The sequence below is a fragment of the Rutidosis leptorrhynchoides genome, chromosome 4, assembly GCF_046630445.1.
Source record: "Rutidosis leptorrhynchoides isolate AG116_Rl617_1_P2 chromosome 4, CSIRO_AGI_Rlap_v1, whole genome shotgun sequence".
NCBI lineage: Eukaryota > Viridiplantae > Streptophyta > Magnoliopsida > Asterales > Asteraceae > Rutidosis > Rutidosis leptorrhynchoides.
The window spans coordinates 503817557-503836647 of record NC_092336.1 but is presented as its reverse complement, the minus strand read 5'-3'; the positions used below and the strand labels follow the sequence as shown (position 1 = coordinate 503836647).

Here is a 19091-nt window from a genome sequence, read left to right as displayed (position 1 = left end):
CACATACTATTTACCTTTGAACCGACCATGGTTTGGTTTAGCTTTTGACGATAACAAAACCCCAACTAGAAAGCTCGTTTTTTTTCTTTTTCTTTTTCGTCTGGTTACACTTATGAAATTTTTTGTTTCGTAATGCTTATCGTTTTAGGTCCATATTTGTTTACATTTAAAACACATAAATTTTGACCTTGTTTTAAATTTATGAATATAAAACCTTGCTAGCACGTAGACATTCTAAAATACCGAATAAAATTATTTAACATGTTTCAGTTGGCAAGTGCCAATTCATCCTAAAACCAAAAAGCAATCAGTCAGTTTCTTTTGCTTTGGTGATATTTTTAAATAAATAAATTATTTAACAATGTTTCAGTTTCACAGATCTTTCAAGGTCATGATGTAAATGTTAATGGCAGTAAAAACATGTTCATTTTGTAAATAGTTATTGAAACAAAATTGAACTTGTAACATGCATCCACCACTTTCATGTAAAGCATCAACAAAGCACAAAAAATAATCAAATCCAAAGCAGGATACAACTACTTTTACTAATTGAGATACAAGTCTGTGTAAATTTATTGCTCTAGGAAGGACTATTCTAACCGTAAGAAAAATAAAGGTATCAACTTCCTCATAATACTTCCATGAGCAAACAATAATAATAATATAATAATAATAGTAATTAACAATAATTTTAATTATAATAATACACAAGTATGTGAGAGAAGGGGCCAAGAAAACAGACAAGAGACTACAGATCATTCCGTCTTTCTTTTGACATTTTCGTCGCTCAGATATTCACCCCTATATATACAACAAATCTCCGAACCATGGGAGGGTTCAGGACTGAGCCCACTAAAGTCCAAGGGGTTAGTCATCAAGCCAGGTCCGAGCCAAATTAGCCAAAGGAATGTGCATCTGGATGTTCGTTGTCAATTCCCGGCTAACCATGCCCACAAAAGAATATGATGAGCCCCAAAAACCTTTCATTGTCATGTTAGAACAACAAGAGCAGGAGATTGAGGCTGACCCGGATCGTGACCCTGACCCCAAAATGGTAATTTTACAAGTTAATGATTACCTGAACCAGGGTTTGACTTTGACGTTTGGAAAGTTATTATTATCAGCTGTCATCATCTATAGCACCAATATAAGTTAAATCCATTCTCCTCACCCTAACCGCACCCTTGAGCCAGCTTGATGCCTTCAGATTAGCATGATCACTTCCTGCGATTGCAGCTGCGTTTATGGAAGATGGGCCTGATCCTGCTCCATCCTCCAAAAGTGTCCATGGGTCAATAATCTCTTGATCAGATTCGGGTTGTGAGAACACTGGCTTGGTGGCCTTTCCTGGCCCATTTGAGATGCTGCTGCGTGATGAAGAAATTTGATTGTTTCTAAAACTTAAAGGAAGTGGTCCAGGAGCCGATATGATGCTTGGTTGAAGAAAACCGAGAGCTTGAGGGGGGACAATCGGGGGCTGGCAAGAAATTGAGACTCTCACAGAAGAGAAAACAAACGGCATGGCGGTCTGAATCCGCCATCTGACTGCATCCGGTAGTTGCATGTTATCCAACTCATTCTGCATCATTTTAGCAAATATATTATCAAAGATATATCAACTTCCAGTCATACTAGTCAATCTCCAAACACACCCAAATTAAAAGAAAAAAAATGATTTACAGTTCTTAATGAGAATTATAAATATATTAAAAGAAAAAAAAAATCCAAAAAGATGAATCCAAACAAAAATACAAAATTTGGCCTTATTTTGATTAACAGGTCTCCCAAAAAAACTGAAATAACGTTAACAAAATAATCAGATACACTATACCAGACCATATATTATAATCTATTCGAGTTATCAATCATCAGACTTATTGTTGTTATCTATCATTTCTCGATTATAGAAATACCAATAATGCTTATTTTACCACATATAAAAGAATGACTAGTTATATACTGAAGCTAACATGAATTATACCTGCAAGCTTTCAGCGACATCACGATCATATAGAGTTGAGTCCCTGGTACCTTCAGGTGTTGACTTGGAAATAGACTTTGGCCTGAGCCAGTAGGGCTGGGAGCCGCTCAACAACGCATGCAGCACCAGTAATAAACGATCAAAGAGACTCTCACCGAGCTGATGGCTTAAAACTGGGTTAGAAAGATCTGCATCCTCGTGAACAACCCTACTTCCAAGTAAACGAACAACCACAGAAGCAAGCATGTGCCTCATGTTACGGGCTGATGGCTCCCTGCCAAATTGAGCCCCGGAAATGGAGATTAAGTTATCATGAAGCATTTAGAATACACCAAGTTTAATTTATTATCTACCAAAGTATACTACAGCAAATGAAATGATGTCGATATATCCTTGAAAGTTATATGAAATTCTTTTTCAGTACTGAGATCGTGTTGAGACTAACGGGTGAAGGTATAGTTTCCGTTCATTCGTGTGAAAATGGGTCATTATTATTAGCTCTATTTTGGATGTAAAAATTCCTGATTTGCTTCAGTAAAAACGTGGATCATCATTAGCAATAAATTTTTAAACCCTTGCCTATATAAAAAAAACATTTACATTAGTGATTAGGAAAAAAATTTAAGAGAACGGAAACCAATCTCAACCAGTAAATTGATCTATTTTGGCACATTTACTCATGAATGTATTCATTCACATTGTAGTTTTGATATCTAATACCCAAAGTGTACTTATACTGCATAAAACCATCGTAAAAATTCAAAACGTACCCAAAGTGTACTTCTAATGTATAAAACCATCTAAACTATTAGTGAGCAATAAGGCTTTTTTGTTACAGTTACCTTAGCTAAGGGAATTTAAACTTAAGACAATAAGTGTTTCAGGTGAAGACAACCAACCCGAATAATTTAGAACGTAGAAAAAAATAAAAAAATACAAACTTAACCCAAACCCGTGAGCCAACCCCCCTCTTTTGCCACCCATAAAAACAAGTCATCGTTCAAGGTGGTCCATAACAATAAGTTTTAACTACGGAAATCATTAGCATACATACCCATCAGCACAGATTACAGGGAGCAATCTTAGGAGTAGCTGCAAACGCAATAACAATGAAGCACGCAACGCTGAAGGTGAAGGAGGCATCATTTCAACGGGTCCCGCAGGACGTCTAGCCAATCCAGGACTGCCACCTCTTATACCCTTTCGCGTATTCCCTTTAGTCACGGGACCTTCAATCGTTCCCGTCGGCTTATTAGTGACTCCATGAGTAACCATACTTATCTGCTGCTCTATTTCATTCATCTGCTTAATTAAATCACTAGCAAAAGTAACCCGCGAGTCATCAGAGCTCTGATCTATGCACGGAAGAAGAAATTCAACCAATGCTTTTTCCGTCACGTGTTGTTGACCGACTATAAAAGCTTCAACATCTGAAACTTGACTGAACTTTCTAGACTGTCGTTTTGTGTCGGTTCCATTTCCATCGTCAACTACCTCACCTTCTTCAATAGACACCATCTCAAACTTCCTCTTATTTTTCTTTTTTGTGGGCCCGGGCCCAGGCCCATCAGAAGAGGAATTACACCAACCCCATGGTTTTGAAAACTGAATCTTGGTTGACAAACCTTTGCTCTCGGAAATATTAATTAGCCGTTGCCGAATTGATTTTCGACCAAAGAGGACATCGTGACCTCTAAGGAACCATTTTGCTTGCTGCAGAACTTCGTCCTCTAATGACCTACCAAGACGGTGCACCACCTCAGAAAAAAGAGGAGCAGCATCGGGTCTGACCAATAACCGGGTCAATAGCATCTGAATGAAGTTATTTTCATTTTCCGAAGTCCCTAAATTTTCATTATTTGGTGCAAACGAGCGTAAAGCATCTACTAACGAAGCGTCCCGAGCTTCTACTTTTTCAATTACGGCTTGCTCATTTAGTAATAACCGGAGCTCAACCCATTGCCAATGAAACTTAGCGGGCTGCAAGGTGTCCAGGACATGTACAAGCTTATCGAGAAGCTTCATCTCGTTTAACTCGGCCCGTATACCATCATCGTGAAGAAGAATTTCATGTGGCAAATGACAATCAATAATGGAATTTAGAAAGGTTCGGGCTCGTAAAGGGACAAAAGCGGCGAGCTTTGAATGCATATCGGGCCCACTTAAGTCCAGCATGCCGGCAAACTCGGCGTCAGTAGTATCGGCAGATACGATATCGTATAACGTAGCACATTCTCTGAGACACACATCACGGAAAGGCAAATGCTTTATGGCATCGGAAATAGAAATGGTTAAAGACTGAAACAATTGGGAAACGTTGTCACGGGCCGCAACATTTGCATTAACAATGAACCTTTTCCATACTAAAAACCCAAAAATAGCAAAAGCGGGCGGAAAAACAAGCTTAATAGGAAGCATTCGTTGAATCCTTGATAATGCTACAATGGAAGATTCACCCAAAAGCTCAACTATAAATCCATCAGAAACAGTCCTACAGTTCCCAACAAGAACCCTAAACCAATGAACCGAAACTTCAGCCGAATTATCGATTTTTGAATCGCCAATAGATCGAGCATTCCCGTTTGAGTTTGACCGAGTGCTCTTTACGAATTGAATCACGTTTAGCCCTTCTTTTAATCTTAGAACCGTTACCATCCGCTCAAGGCTAGCAATACCCTGAAGAACGGCCCCAATAACAAGTGCAGATATCGCACCAGTTATTTTAGCAGTTTTAGAAAACGTCGTTTTAGAGTTGTCGGTAGACATGGGATCACGTTCGGGTGAAAGTTGTAACTGACCACGAGAGGCCTTTGGAGGGGCAAACACTTGGGCTAAAGAAGAGGAAGCTTCGGTTGCGATCGCGATTTCAAAAACCCGACTTTGACGTTCTCCGAGTGCGTCTTTTAGTAGAGAGAGACACGTAAGATGAATTCGTAGGATGTGTCGCGCAAAGTTTAACGAAAGCGGGGTCATTTCAGGAATTTTAGCAATCACTTGCCCAACATTAGTAACAATAGCAGAAACAGCAAATGCCACTAAAGTTGGGTCGCCTTCTTGGGCTGCACCACCGGTTTGTCTCATGCAATCTAATAGCCCTTTTACAACCTGTTGAGCTATCGAAAACCCGTCATCTGATTTCTCAACACTTGGTCTTTTCAACGAGCTACCTACAAAAGACTTCTTTTCTTGACCATAAAAGGCGGAAATAGCCTCATCGACGAGTCTCTGAACGGTATCCCGCATACTCAAACCAACCCTCGAAATGCGAACATTGCTTATTTTCTTAAGTAAAAAGTCATCGAAATCTTGAACGCCTGCAGGAACGCCGAGTGGGAAACCGAATTCTCCATCTGATGATCTTCCAGATTCAAGTTCCATCACAAGTCTTTTATCAGCTGTTGTTTTGAAGTTCTTTACCCATTCAACAACACTAGCTACTTGACCGTATTTTTGTAACATCTGTCGGGAAAAGACTAAGGCTATTGAACCAGAAACCCGTCCACTAGAAGCCATAACCACCGAAGTACGATGCATCATGGCAGTTAATGTTTCAGGAATAAGATCAGCTGCAGCAAGTATGTTTTCATACCTGAACAAAAAGATCTAACATAAGAATCTTACAAATAAACACTTACACTACCTGAAAAAACTAAACACAAATAGATACTGATAAAATTAACTTGGCACAATTTGATCCATTTACTTAAAAATGTTCTGACTTGGGCTGTTTTTTTTTTCAGCGCGCCACATAAAAGTTCAGCCGATGGAGGAACAAGTCAAACAAGTTGAAAGTCCCCCCAAGGCTATTTACTACGCCTACAACCTCCCTGATGGCTTTATTAAATAATTAAGATAATTATCGTAATAACAATGTCTTTGTAAGCTTAAATACCAAATTTATAGCTTATCGATATTTAGGAAGAAAATCAAAAAAGCGAACAAAGAAGTCCTTAAAGGTCAGCCCAACCCAAGCAAAGCCCATTTTCACTAATTATACACTTATACCCATATTGCCACCTTTACATTACAGATAACTATAAATAGAGAAAAATAAAAGAGAACCTTCTGAGAGATGATAAAATAAACGGCTCTCCAACACCAAACAACTGATTTTCAGCATTCCGCTGTACAATCATAACGTTCCTCCCACCGTGGACCGAAGGACTTGGGTTGACTGGAACTTTAGGCAACAACCAAATTAAGAATCGCGCTGCAGAAACAAGATCGTCACAAACATCCATCAAATACAAAATGTTGGACAGTTCATCTTCACCAAGTTTCCATTTTGAGACTCCTTTATCATCAACAGGTGGGACCCTACCATACGAACCAACTTTTGCCGCAGTCTCAGTTACGTTTCCAGCCTCATCAACAAGTTTCCTCACAATACCCATCAACCACACCACAACAGCCCGTTTATCATCAAATGGCACCCGTTTCAGAGCTTTTCCAATTGAAGCAACGTCTCCAGAAAGGACAGTTTTAACGGAATCCGTTAATTTTGTAACGTCGTTATCGTTACTGTGGTGAGGACAGTTTATTTTACTATCACATACATGACTTGTGGATGCACCCTGGCTACTTTCAACTCTGGCAGCTGCCAATTGAGCAAGACTTGAAGTCTTACGTACCACTTTTTGTCTGCCTCTCGTGGCTTGTTTGACTTGTCTGACCGGTGGTTCGGGTCTAAAAGACTCTAATGACTTGAGACTACCCTTTTTAATCCACCAAATGTCCTCGTCATCGGATATATACGAGCTTTTTTCTTCGACTTTTTGTCTTTTTGCTCGTCTGCATTCTTCACATCCAGGTGTTCCTTCACTAATAACGATTGGCCTGGCTGGCCTTTTAACAGAAGCAGACTCATCAACACCATTCAAAGTGGGGGTAGAATCGGAATTTGGGAAATGGAGAAGGATCGATATAGAATTCATCAGTTCGTCGATTTTCGAAGTTCTGTTGATGTTTCTATTTGATAATCCAAACATTTGATGGTTCTTTCGCTTCGACATAGAGTTGATATTTTTCGAATGGCAGGAAAGTTCATGAAGTAAGAGACGTCGTTCATTTGAGTAGATATGCATAGCTTCGGATACAAGAGATGTTTCAGCAATTTGAGCTTCTTCGATTACACCTTGAATATACGAACATGGAAGATTTTTCAGCAGTTTATAATGTCTTCTTCTTCGGTCAAAGTCAACCATCGCATCATCCTGACCCATGACTCCACTAACAATAAGCTCCCTCACATATGCTTGAGGATAAAAAATTCCAGATCGAATGAGTTCATTTATAAGTAACTGAACGCGTTTGAAACCTTCTGCATTCTGGGCTTGGTGCTGATCAAGCCAGCACACAACAATATCATGCAATGGTCCCGGGCTTTGAAAGAAATGTGACAGATCCTTGACTTTTTTAGGGCCAACTTTTGACTTGCTTGACCTATGCTTGCTTCTCATCTTCATCTCTAAAAGCCGAGTAGCAACATATATCTGAGTAAAATCCCTTTTACCACTGAACTTAATATTACTAGGGGGGTTAGTTCGAAAATCCCTGAAGTCGCATGTCGCCCACTCACAAATAAACAATACAGAAGACACCAATGACGAGCTAACGTTACCGATCCATTTTAGAGATGATCTTAGATTAGAGCTTACCTCTGATATCCACCTTTTATCACCTGTTTCATCACTAAAATCTTCAAACATGCACTTGTAAGCAACGGTAATATCTCCATGTATTAAAACCTTATCTAATTCATTAACAGCTTTTGCAACATTATGACCCGGTTGGCCGGGTCTTGCAGCTCTTGCAAGATTCATTGAGCACTTCTGGACTGATGAGACCACCGATTTAACGGACAAGGAAGCCCCGTGAAGCTCGAGCCGTTTCTTCCCACCTTCGCCACTTACCCGTGTTATTAAACTTCCATCATTTGTTGAATTTGAGACCACACAAGAGGGGAGTGGAAAGCAATTTAAAGCAACAAAAGTATCGGGAACAGCAAGTATTAGATATCGAAGAATTTCGACTAGGGCTGATATGGTGTATGCCCGCCTAGAGTTATCCACAAGATCTGAACCACCAGGAGATGGTTCTTGGATAAAACGAACAGCTACGCCCACAAGGTTCCGAACATAATTTTGAGATAAGACAATAGTTTCTATCACACCGTATATGATAGGTAACAGCAATTGCAATATCCCAAGTGACTCTTTATCCTGCAAGTCCCACATACGGTATTTTACTTGCATAAAGATGTAGAGGTGTAATTTAAGCAAACTAACTTAAGAATGTAATGTATCAAGTCAATCTCTTTTACATCTAAAATGGGTCAAATATATAATATAGATATTGAAGAAAGAGAAAACAATTTAAATGAGTCGAAGGTCGCCAAAAGTGTATTTTAAGAGCATAAACCTTCTAAATCTTTAAATTAAATTAAGATATCATTATACTACAGTATTAAAATAATGTAGTTTATAAATTCTGAATCTGGCAAACTAACTTATAAAAAAATTAAGGATCTGCACGAAAGTGTTTCGGGCCGACCCAACTCAACTCATTTTAACCAGTATCAAGAAAGTACTTGTTTTGACCTGAATCCCAACCCAAATAACATGATTAAATAAATGTAAAAGCAGTTACCTGCAATTGATTCAAAACCCAATCAATGATTAAGGAAGGGAGAAGCAACCCTTCAGCGTAATGCCACTGTATGATTCGCACCACATACCACCATTTAAATTGTAAAGATGGCTCCTCACCATCAACGAAAGCCACCATTGAGTCACTTTTATGCTGAATAGACCCACCATATGCAAACTGGGGTGATCGGTCCTTAGAATGCATCGTAGAGTGAGATTTCAAATAAAATTCATCCAAAAGATATTGTAAGTACTCGATAACATCTTTTGTCCACTGCTCTGAGCGGGAAAATCGTGCTTTATCAGGTGTCCCAGACAATGTACTAGAAGACCCGGGTCGAACCTGCAATATAAAATCAAGATCAGCTACATTCGAAGAGTTGATAAATAAATAAAAAGAAGCTAAAATGGCAACAAGAAAGGAATAATCTTTACCTGATTAAGATATGTTACTTTGATATACCAAGTAGCTCTAAGTAGTGGTACGTTGTTTCTGATAAGAACTTCAAAAAGTGATTTTCTTCTATAACCATGTGGAACATGATCAGCTAAAGCCCGCAAACGTTTATGCTGTTGAGACAATCCCTGTAGGTTAAGGCTTAAAATTGTCAAACAGTCATGTATTTTTTTAAGCAATTATTAGTTAAATATATATACCAACAACGTTACAACATATGCAACAGAATAATATCATACTAAAATACTGTGAAAAAAATATATGAAGACAAACCTCAATCCATTTCTTCCGAAAATCTTCACCGCTCGCTTTTTGTTCGGGAAAAACACCAGGCTTACTCAATAAACTACCAGTTAAAGGGACTCCATAAACTTGACCAGCCTGTAACACACAAAACTTGAACATTTAACTAACCATTACATACAGACATATAAATGGAAAAACAGCTACATTACTCTGTCAATATATATAGTACCTTGCGTTTTTGCGCACGAGATTCATTAATTGCTCGATGATATTTTCTGATTGCCTGCAGAAAATCATGATGTCTATGATCAGAATCATGTAATAAATACGCTTCAACTGAATGGCATAAAAAATATGACAAATATACCTCCTTGCACTTAAGGATCACAGGCTTGGTAAAAGTAGGAATCTGTGATAACGATATCTCTCTCGACTCCTGTAATAGAAATTTCAAATTTATAAGAACCGCCGTAACAGTTGACTATTAATAGTTTTAAAGGCATACCTCAAGCCCCTCAACGGTCTCTCGGTATCCAGCAAGCACATAGTCCTTCGTAAGTGTTTCCTCGGGGCAATTTAAAGTTGGAGGATGAAAGTCAGGTGGGGGAAGCCTGACAGCAGAAAAGAAAAAAAAAAGAAAGTTAAAATTTAAAAACAAAATTAAAAAATTCGGGTAGGTACTAAAAGAATTACCTTGAATTTAACGCATCTTTCTCACACCTTAATTTGTATGGTGCAAGTTGTGAAGAGCGCCTAAAATATAAAACAAAATTAAGTCGTTTCAATAAGTCTTCCACAAGATATTGTCAAACAGGATGCAGAATAAAGTTATTGTAGTACACATGATAATTTTATAGAATGCATGTTGCAGATAAGTAAAAGATGACAGCTAATTAGAAATGCTTACCGGTTTAATGGAAAATTCGCAGGAAGCGCAGACGACTCGGCTCGGGATGTATCCCTTCCTAATGAGCCACCAACTGCACTGTTATTGACTGCACTAGTGCAGTTGGTAGCATGATACCGTTGCATTTCTCCAAACTATGACCCGCATACTGTAACCCACATCGAATAACTAAAAGGTGCCATATTAGTACAAGTGTGTTAGATACTGCAAACAGTTATCTCTAAATACTTATTTTCGCTGAATCACATAAACCTACAGTAATACATACTAACGTAAAAGGAACCATATTTATTAATTTGCTGAACAAGTGATATCTCAAACGTAAAAGGATAACTCAGAATATATAGAGTGAATTGGCAAATAAGGGAAAAAGACTAAAAATAATAACCAATTACATACAAAAATCAGAATAACAACAGTTGGATCTAACATCATTCAGTACCATTTTGTCACTACGATAAACCAGATGCATAATAATTCCTCAGATAGTTTAGATTGGATGAGCAAGTTCCATTATGAAAACATACAGATAATCATTGGTTTATAAAGGAAAGTATTTCCAAAGCATTAGTAAGTGATTTTCTCTTCAAACATCAAGCAGACATGGTATGAATTCTTTTAAAATATAATAATTATAATTATTACTGCATCCTGAAATTTAAGGTTAAATACGATGTATGTAAACTAACCAAAGTATGGAAACTTTGTAATGAAACTTGTGAACATAACTCAATTACACATACAGTAATATATACAGACTCAAAATGCAGTTGGTAATAGTACAACCTACAACTTTAGTTTAAGGCGCTAAAAAGCTAAACCATAATAAATATAATTCCACCTCAGTGGTTACTGATCAACCACTTCCATAACGTTCAATCATCATTAGGTTTTGAGCTATCAGTCCACACAGCAGTGCTCAAGTTTACAACTTGCTTAGCATAAATCATCGAGTTGTAGCGCTAACATTCAACTTAGCCACTTAGGGTTATAAGCAAGGTTTATCATTATATGAAACAAAAAGAGCCTAGCAGCAGTTACTTGGCACAAAAAACATGTGCAAATACATAATCACTGCGTGCCACACACACATACATACACACACACACACACAAAAGCATTGATTGATCAATTAAATAATTGTGATCTTCAATTTTTTATCCATAAAATCTCGAAAGTTTGAAGGTTACCATATAATTGAGCTCCGAGTGTACTTAAAATATTAGCTTTTATACAGTATAACAATAGCAATAGAAGTAGCTTAATTTAAATGTCTAAAATCCAAATCAAACTCAAAAAGGGCCAAAATCATAACAAGCAATTATGTAGCAAAACACATATAAAAATCAACAACACGAATGCAAAATTAAACATACCTTCGTAATCAAGCAGAACGCTTTATGAAATTACCCTAAATCAAGTTGTAAACATGCAAACAGAGTTGTTAACAAGTTCGAAAATTGAAACTAGGGTTTCTAAGGGGTGTCAGTGAAACTAGGGTTTTGAATCCCAAGAACCAAGAAATTAACAAGGGTAAAGCGTACGATTTGAATTATAGATGTAAAATTATGTATACAAATATGTTTAATCGAATAAAAATGTAGAAGAAGATTAGGGATTCGAAATTTCAGAAAGACGAATCGTGTGTATGTAGAGATTTATTAGATACAGAGAGAGAGATTGGGGCTTTTGACCCTTTTCTTTATTTTTTTTTAGATTTTTTTATTTTTTATTTTTCCGGATGATAACGATGACCAAACTAGAGGGGGTCAAATTGAAACTTTTGTATAAATGAAGGGGTGATTTAGAACAGTTTCAAGTTAATTATTCATCTTAGGGAGAATGAGTATGCTTGATTAATGGATTGTTCAAGAATATTACTAAAAGATCCTTTGGTATTGAGTGGCTTAGCTTTTCGAATGGAGGGTAGTTTGGTCATTTTTATATTTGGTCTATGTTGACTTTAAGAGGGTTAAAGGAGTTTAATGCAGAGGGAGAATAATTATGCTTGAGTAATGATTGTTTTAAAATTACCAAAAGATCCTTATTGGGATTGAGCTGTTTAGCTCTTTATATGCAGGGTAATTTGGTCATTTTCATATTTGGTTTATTTTGACTAAGGGGTCAAAGAGTTATTAAGCCTTTGTCATTACATGTTAGCTTGATGTAGTCAAAAGAATGTGTTAGCTGGTCAAACAAATAAATGCACAAGCTTAAGCACTGGCTAGAAATATAAGACAACAAGGTTGGTAAAAACCTTTTTATAAATTAAATAAATAGAGAAAACTACTATACCATCTTATATCTTATTCTTATATATCTTATATCTTATATAAATATAAACTGAAATAAAATATTTCCAACAAAAACCATTAGAAAAAATAATTCAAAAAGAAATTGAATTAGAACAAATATCTAATCTTTTTTTAATATGCTTCTTTGCTAGTTTTTTTAAGCATTTCTCATAATGCACCTTAAACTTTGAAAATAGAACAGAACGTTACTTAGATTTGTCTGAACTACAATTGGTATATAACAATAACAATAACAATGTATATTATTAGTATTTGGTGTTTTCTATGATACAAATTTGTTGTGTTTTCAGATGTGCATCAATTGTTAGAATCTTTTAAATGAACAAACATATTTTAGCCAACAAATCAAATGCAACTATTGGAGTTATATCAATGGATGACAGTTTCATTTATGCTAAAAATCATCCACTAAGAACAAAACTACCCAATGACACTGTCAAAAATACTAAGCAAATAAATTTTCAGACAGATAATAATAATAATAAAAAAAAAAAAAAAAAAAAAATTTACAACTAAATGATTAAAAACCAACTTCAAACATTATTTGGTGGGAATTTTCATTTTATACAGTTCTGTAACTGTAATTGTGTCTACAACTACTACGTAATAATAACCAAAAAGATTGCATATCAACAACAAAACCAAAAACACACACACTCACACTCACTCAAAACACATCAAGCTCTACATGATCACTAATGTCATCTAATTAACGTTCATAATCGACACACTCAATGAGTAAACTCAAGAGGATATCATCTATCATATCTTCGAAGATTGACTCATCAATCTCAAAAAGAAGCTCACTCGAATCAAACCGAAGGTCCATCCACGTTCTTGAAATTTCCAAATCTTTCTTTACAAGATGATCCAGAGAAAGCGGATAATTACTTTTCAGACATTGTTCGATTCTTTCCCATACCTCGTTTATCAGATCCACTCCTTTTGGAACAGGTTGAATTTTGTGTTTGGTGAATGATAACCGAAGAAATAACTCAATGTAACAATCGCATAACTCTTTGAGAATTTCGTTAGTGGAATCGAACAGGAGTCGTTGGTCATACGAAGGTTGACTGGAAAAAATTTGTAGTTCATCGAATAAAGATGAATCGATAATTTGAACTGAAGAAAGCCACCTGTTTTCAAATTCATCCCAGTTGAGATCAGAAGCTAGCAGCATGGCTTCAACGTATTCGAATGCAGATTCTTCATTTTCCATACAGTTTCTTGAACGTATATCTTGATCTTCGAACTGAATGCGGAGCGGTTGAATTGCATATTCGACTGAAAAGTTTAGACATGGTTAATTTAGCAACTTAGTATACCATTGTTGGTGACACCCATATATATACTATATGCAGATGGAGTCGACCGACTTGATCATATTATAATTGATTGAATATTAAACATCACAATCAAACATTCAATATTTATAATACGTTTACCATAATGTTCGATAGACAAATGACTGAAATAACGTGCAAAGTAACAGAACTGGGGATTTACATAAAATGCACTAACACTCACCGCATCGAGAAGTTGTGCTTGCAGGACTAATTTCATTGTCTGAAAATAGTGGGTCGAGGACAGATACGGGACTAGGTCTCCCAGTTTTATCACTCTCGAGTTCATCTTCAATCTTGTTAACAATTGCAGACCCCATTGGTGAAGAAAACTCGTTTTCTTCAAGTATATCCTAGAAAACAGAAGAAATAATATTTAAGTAACTACTAAATTCTGATGTAAAAAACTAATGAATGTAAAGAGTTTTAGGATGCAGCATATGTCTGTAAGTTGTATTACCGTTTTAAAGCATGTAGGAGGAGATCTTTCTTCGTTTGATACATTGATAATCGCAGCATCATCTCGGCTTTCGGGAGAGCTACACGGTTGATTACAAACCTCTGAAACTTCCATTTCTTCTTGGTTTTCCGGTGTCTCAACTTCTATGATGCCTACTTAATTATTAATAAAAAAAGAAAAACAAAAAATAAGATATCAACTACAGAAGTAAAGCATGTCAAAACAGATTTTAACACCATTATTCATAATATTTGTAGCAATGGGATGAGTTCTTTATACTTTGTAACAGCATTCTCACATATATAAAAAGATAATATTTGAGGTGGAAAGTTGGGTGGGTCAGGTAACAAATTTGGGTCGAAAGCGGACATAATTCTTATTAGATGATCCCGAAAGACTTTTGCCCAAACATTCCTACTTTTTTGTAAAAAAGTAATCAGCATGTTAAATATTATGAAAAATCTAGTTTTCTGCATTAGAAAAGACATTGTGGGTAATTTGTACCCATTTCGCCCGTTTTCAAAGTTCGCTTTTTAAAATTACTGTTTGACCATGACAGATAAATCATAACCGAATATACACATCAAGAAATGTCTCTAAATTGCAACCCTTGAAAGATAATACCTTCAGGGCTTGTATTTTCCGCCATAGAAGACGAAGAAGCTCCCCTGCATTCATCAGGAACTTTCGGTATCTCTTTAACATCATCACTAGCCACACATGGTTGAGTCTCGCTGATCGCGTGATAATTCTCTTGAACATCATCACTAGTCACACATGGTTGACTTTCATATTGTGGATATGAAAGAATCTTTCCTAAAGTTTTCGGTAAATTCTCCATTATCATATCATCATCATCATCATCATCACCACCACTTAACATCTCTGATAAATGTTTCTTGGCCTCAATGTAAATGTTAGATATATGATGACTAGAATTACCATTTTCTTCGTTTTCGCTTTGTTTTATTTCGGAGTCTTTTAACTTTGAACCTCGTTCTATCCTTTTAGCAAATCTTTCGGTATAAAAGTGATCTCTATTTGGCGAACTCCATCCGTTACTTCCTTCGTCAACTTTTTTCTCATTGACTCCTCGTTTCGGTTGCTCTTTTCCCATAGCGTTTTTAAGACGCTTTTTGATTTCCATGAATGAAAAATGGGATGAGGTTTTTTCATTGTGAACGTCATTCTCCTCCATTTTAAAAATATTATTATTCGGAGAATTAGGCTTTAAAATGACGATCCTGCTTAATGGTATATTTCCTTCTGACTTGCTTTTCCTTCTGAAGAAGTTTTTGTGTTTACGAGTAACGGGTGTGTATGGTTTTGGATCATCTGTCTCTTTCTCTAACGGGTTTGACTTTGACTTTGACTTTGACCTTGACTTATGGTCTTCATTTGGATATTCTGAAGCTTGATCTAGAAGAAGTTTCATGAACAGTTCCTTATTAGAGCTTAATATTTGAACTGTCTCAATAAAATCTTTGGAATGTTCGTCATCTGACTTTTCATTCACGAACGCTTCAACTGCTGCAGTCAGTTTCTCTTCGACAATCGAAAAAGTGTGATTCTGATCTTCATCAACATCATGATCATGATCATGATCAATTTTTCTCTGATAAATCAGCAATATTTCTTTCATTAGGGATTCAGTATCACTAAAATGTGAAGTTTTCTGAGAAGAAACATGTTGACTAATGGAGGTTACATGATCATCAGAAGATTTTTTTGCAGTTTTTGGGGCCTCGTCACCGTTTGTATGTTTAGTCGAATCTTGTTCACCGACCATTTCTTCTTCCATAAGTTTCATCACACTTGTCTTAACATTATCAAGAATAGGCTTCTCACATTCTGTAATGTCCTGATTACAAGCGAAAACAATTAGGTCAAACAAGCTTGGATTGAAACGGGTCATTTTATAGTACTTGTCAAAATGGGTAGGTCATGTTATATATGCTTAAACAAACACATTTATTACACTAACAATCTAAATTTTTAAATATAGTGATGTAAAAGGTTGTATGCATATAAAATATACTCTACCCTTTCGACCCAATTTACCCGTTCCCCTGTTATCTTTATTTATATATATATATATTTTTTTTTTTTTGAAAGGCAAGTGGTCGGCATCACCCAGAGGGATAAAACTACCTTCGCAATCATATGCTAGGCACGCACGTGCTTTCGGGAATCCTTAAACCATACCGAGGGGTAGGGCCGTAGGCGGACCGGGTTTGAATCTCGAATGGATCCGGGAGAAAACCCCCTGGTATTTCAAGCAGATTGATTAATAGGATGGGCAGAGCGAGGCTCGAACCCATGACCTAAACCCAAGCCCCACACAAAAGGTTTGGGGATACCACTGAGGCAAGCCTGCAATGGTCCGTTCCCCTGTTATCTATTTTCTTTATTTGGAAAGTTTAGCATAAAACACAACCACGTTTATTGATTCATATGCAACTTGGTTGAAATTGCCACTTTAAACATAAAGTTAAATCCTCACCTCAATACAGACATGCCTATCTTCTGAACTTGTGAGAGAATCCACTTTTATATATTCGGACGCTGCAAAAATAAAAACGCAGAATTGTAAGTATTGACACGAGAAAAGTGTACGTATATGATCTGAAACAGTGTTCTAGTTTATAAACTAATCTAAATGCTTACCAACAGTATTATTATTTACGATCCTTCTATCTGTAAGAAGATTTCTAGTGGCACTTCGACCATGGCGGAAGTCAAACATGCTAATCAAACCCGACATACAACCTGTTTCATCTTTCTTTTGTTTCGCTTGGCGTCTTTTTGATCTCTTTGCCATAGCGAAACGATTATTGTACAATCCGTGTAGTGAAACTTAGCCTGATTAAGATAAATACAATGTGTACATGAAATTAGAAGAAACTTAAGAAGACCATATCAGTTTAAACTGGAATAATTAATGTATCAGTAAACTGTTTCAAAAATAAAATAAAAGATAAATAATACGAGTAACAAAAAGATAAAATATAAATTTATAAAATTATAATTAATAAGATAAGACTAATATGAAAGAAGGTAACTATCTATGGGTTGATGGTAATTTTTAGTGGAATACCTTAGAGTTTTAAAGAACTTAAGATTCAATTTATTTATTTATAGCTGTTTCCTCTGATCTGCATTCCCCATTTTGTGATCCCTTAATTTCTTAGATGAGATAAACCGTGTAACGAGTAACGCAAACTACAGCACGATGCTAAATCATTTTATGATCTCAAGCAGTCCTAAATGTTTTCCCTAAATTATAGTATGTCTTAAAAATCACTATAAACCATATCAGTATGTATATATAAGCACATGCATATATGGATATTATTAGGAGAAAGTGAAGTTGATTTAGTTAGAACAGGACAAATACAATTACAATAATGAAAATCATTAATCTACAGAATGCGAAATTTCGATCAATGAGGATGCAGACAGAGGAAGGTACCTTAGGTTTAGATGCCTTGATGATATCAACAAAAAACACAACTTTGAAATTGGCAAATGCTCCTTATAGAAACCAATAAATATATTCCAATTTCAAATCCTAAAGCTTTACAACAGAGTAAAGTTCAAGAAACTAAAGAATTCTTTGGTTGGCAAGGAATCAAAACTTTTTCCTACTTTTTTATCTTTGCACCCAAATTGGCCTCAAATAAAGATTCACATGCTTTGTAGTCACTTTCACCTTAAATTTTCAAACCATTAGAGCCTGCTTATATTGCTTATAATATTTCATCAAAGCAAAACCACACTTCATCAATGTGATTGGCAGTCAAATTACTTTAAGGATGTGATCATCAACACCTTAGAAGATAAACAATCTTGCCTTTCAAGATTTTGAAAACCCAAAAAGCACCACAACTTTATTAGCCTTAAAAGAACCCACTAATATATTAAACTTGACTCAAGGTGATCATCTCAAATTTTCAATCTTTTTCTTCAAGAACTAATACCCAATTGAAATTTTCTAAATCTTGCAAACATCTTAAAGAAATAGTCATAAAGACACAGACTTTATGCTTCAATATAGTTAAGATAGCAAAAATAAGATAGAATGGAGTTTGGAAGTACAATATGATTAAAAAAGTGGTTGTGAATGAACACAAACTTCAAAAAGAAGTAATACCAAATAGTGATGAAAAATGGAATGGAGTTTGGAAGAGGAAAGTTGACACCTATGTTTTCATTGATGATGGTTGTGGGGCCATAAATTCATCACAAGCACACACTGAATTCACATGAAAACACACACGTATACATACATACATACATACATATAGATAGCAGTTTGATGAAAGAGAAAGGAAGCTTTGGACTAAAGTTTCATTCTATGTTCAAGAATCATCAATATCATCACCTTGTGACTCTGCCATACACATAAACACAGTCACCCACAGATCATTTTATCGATACAGTATAATTGTACACTATATAGATAGATATAGATATAAACGTATGTATATGACACTTCACAAATAACAAAGCTCAATTGACTAACATTGTTTGAGACTTGGAAATATTACTTTTGTGAAGGTGAGAGCTAGTGAAGTTGAAAATTAAAATGGTCTGATGGTGTTCTATAACAATATTGTTTCTTTATATTACTTACTGTAATTATATTATTATAATATTGTATATTGTATATTATTATTATTTATTATTATATACTACGTATAAGGATAAGGATATTATATTATACAGTATATAA

The 19091-nt window shown here is 35.8% G+C and overlaps 2 protein-coding genes across 2 annotated transcripts; both read right to left on the bottom strand.

The window, feature by feature from the left end:
* Window positions 1-511: 511 nt before the first annotated feature.
* Window positions 512-11882, bottom strand: LOC139839555 (mediator of RNA polymerase II transcription subunit 12). Its single transcript, XM_071829649.1, has 13 exons — window positions 11615-11882; window positions 10239-10406; window positions 10025-10084; window positions 9837-9942; window positions 9699-9767; window positions 9561-9614; window positions 9359-9466; window positions 9064-9213; window positions 8630-8971; window positions 6044-8202; window positions 3036-5570; window positions 1982-2255; window positions 512-1579 (listed from the first exon to the last, which is right to left on the bottom strand). Exons 2-13 carry the CDS (start codon window positions 10361-10363, stop codon window positions 1121-1123), a joined length of 6441 nt encoding a protein of 2146 aa, XP_071685750.1. The 5' UTR covers window positions 10364-10406; window positions 11615-11882; the 3' UTR covers window positions 512-1120.
* A 1223-nt stretch (window positions 11883-13105) lies between these two features.
* On the bottom strand, window positions 13106-18335 carry LOC139844788 (uncharacterized). The gene is made up of 7 exons (XM_071835014.1): window positions 17829-18335; window positions 17024-17218; window positions 16860-16921; window positions 14981-16217; window positions 14357-14508; window positions 14081-14249; window positions 13106-13837 (listed from the first exon to the last, which is right to left on the bottom strand). Exons 2-7 carry the CDS (start codon window positions 17175-17177, stop codon window positions 13263-13265), a joined length of 2349 nt encoding a protein of 782 aa, XP_071691115.1. The 5' UTR covers window positions 17178-17218; window positions 17829-18335; the 3' UTR covers window positions 13106-13262.
* Between the last annotated feature and the right edge of the window lie 756 nt (window positions 18336-19091).

What these genes read in the sequence shown, in the direction of transcription:
- LOC139839555 (XM_071829649.1), bottom strand. Translation starts at nt 10,363, where the DNA reads ATGCAACGGTATCATGCTACCAACTGCACTAGTGCAGTCAATAACAGT. An exon ending in TTCGGAAGAAATGGATTGAG is followed by an intron (nt 9,214 to 9,358) that starts GTTTGTCTTCAT and finishes CTTAACCTACAG; the next exon opens with GGATTGTCTCAACAGCATAA. An exon ending in AAGTAACATATCTTAATCAG is followed by an intron (nt 8,972 to 9,063) that starts GTAAAGATTATT and finishes TTTATATTGCAG; the next exon opens with GTTCGACCCGGGTCTTCTAG.
- LOC139844788 (XM_071835014.1), bottom strand. Translation starts at nt 17,177, where the DNA reads ATGGCAAAGAGATCAAAAAGACGCCAAGCGAAACAAAAGAAAGATGAA. An exon ending in ATAGGCATGTCTGTATTGAG is followed by an intron (nt 16,218 to 16,859) that starts GTGAGGATTTAA and finishes GCTTGTAATCAG; the next exon opens with GACATTACAGAATGTGAGAA. An exon ending in CTCCTACATGCTTTAAAACG is followed by an intron (nt 14,250 to 14,356) that starts GTAATACAACTT and finishes TCTGTTTTCTAG; the next exon opens with GATATACTTGAAGAAAACGA.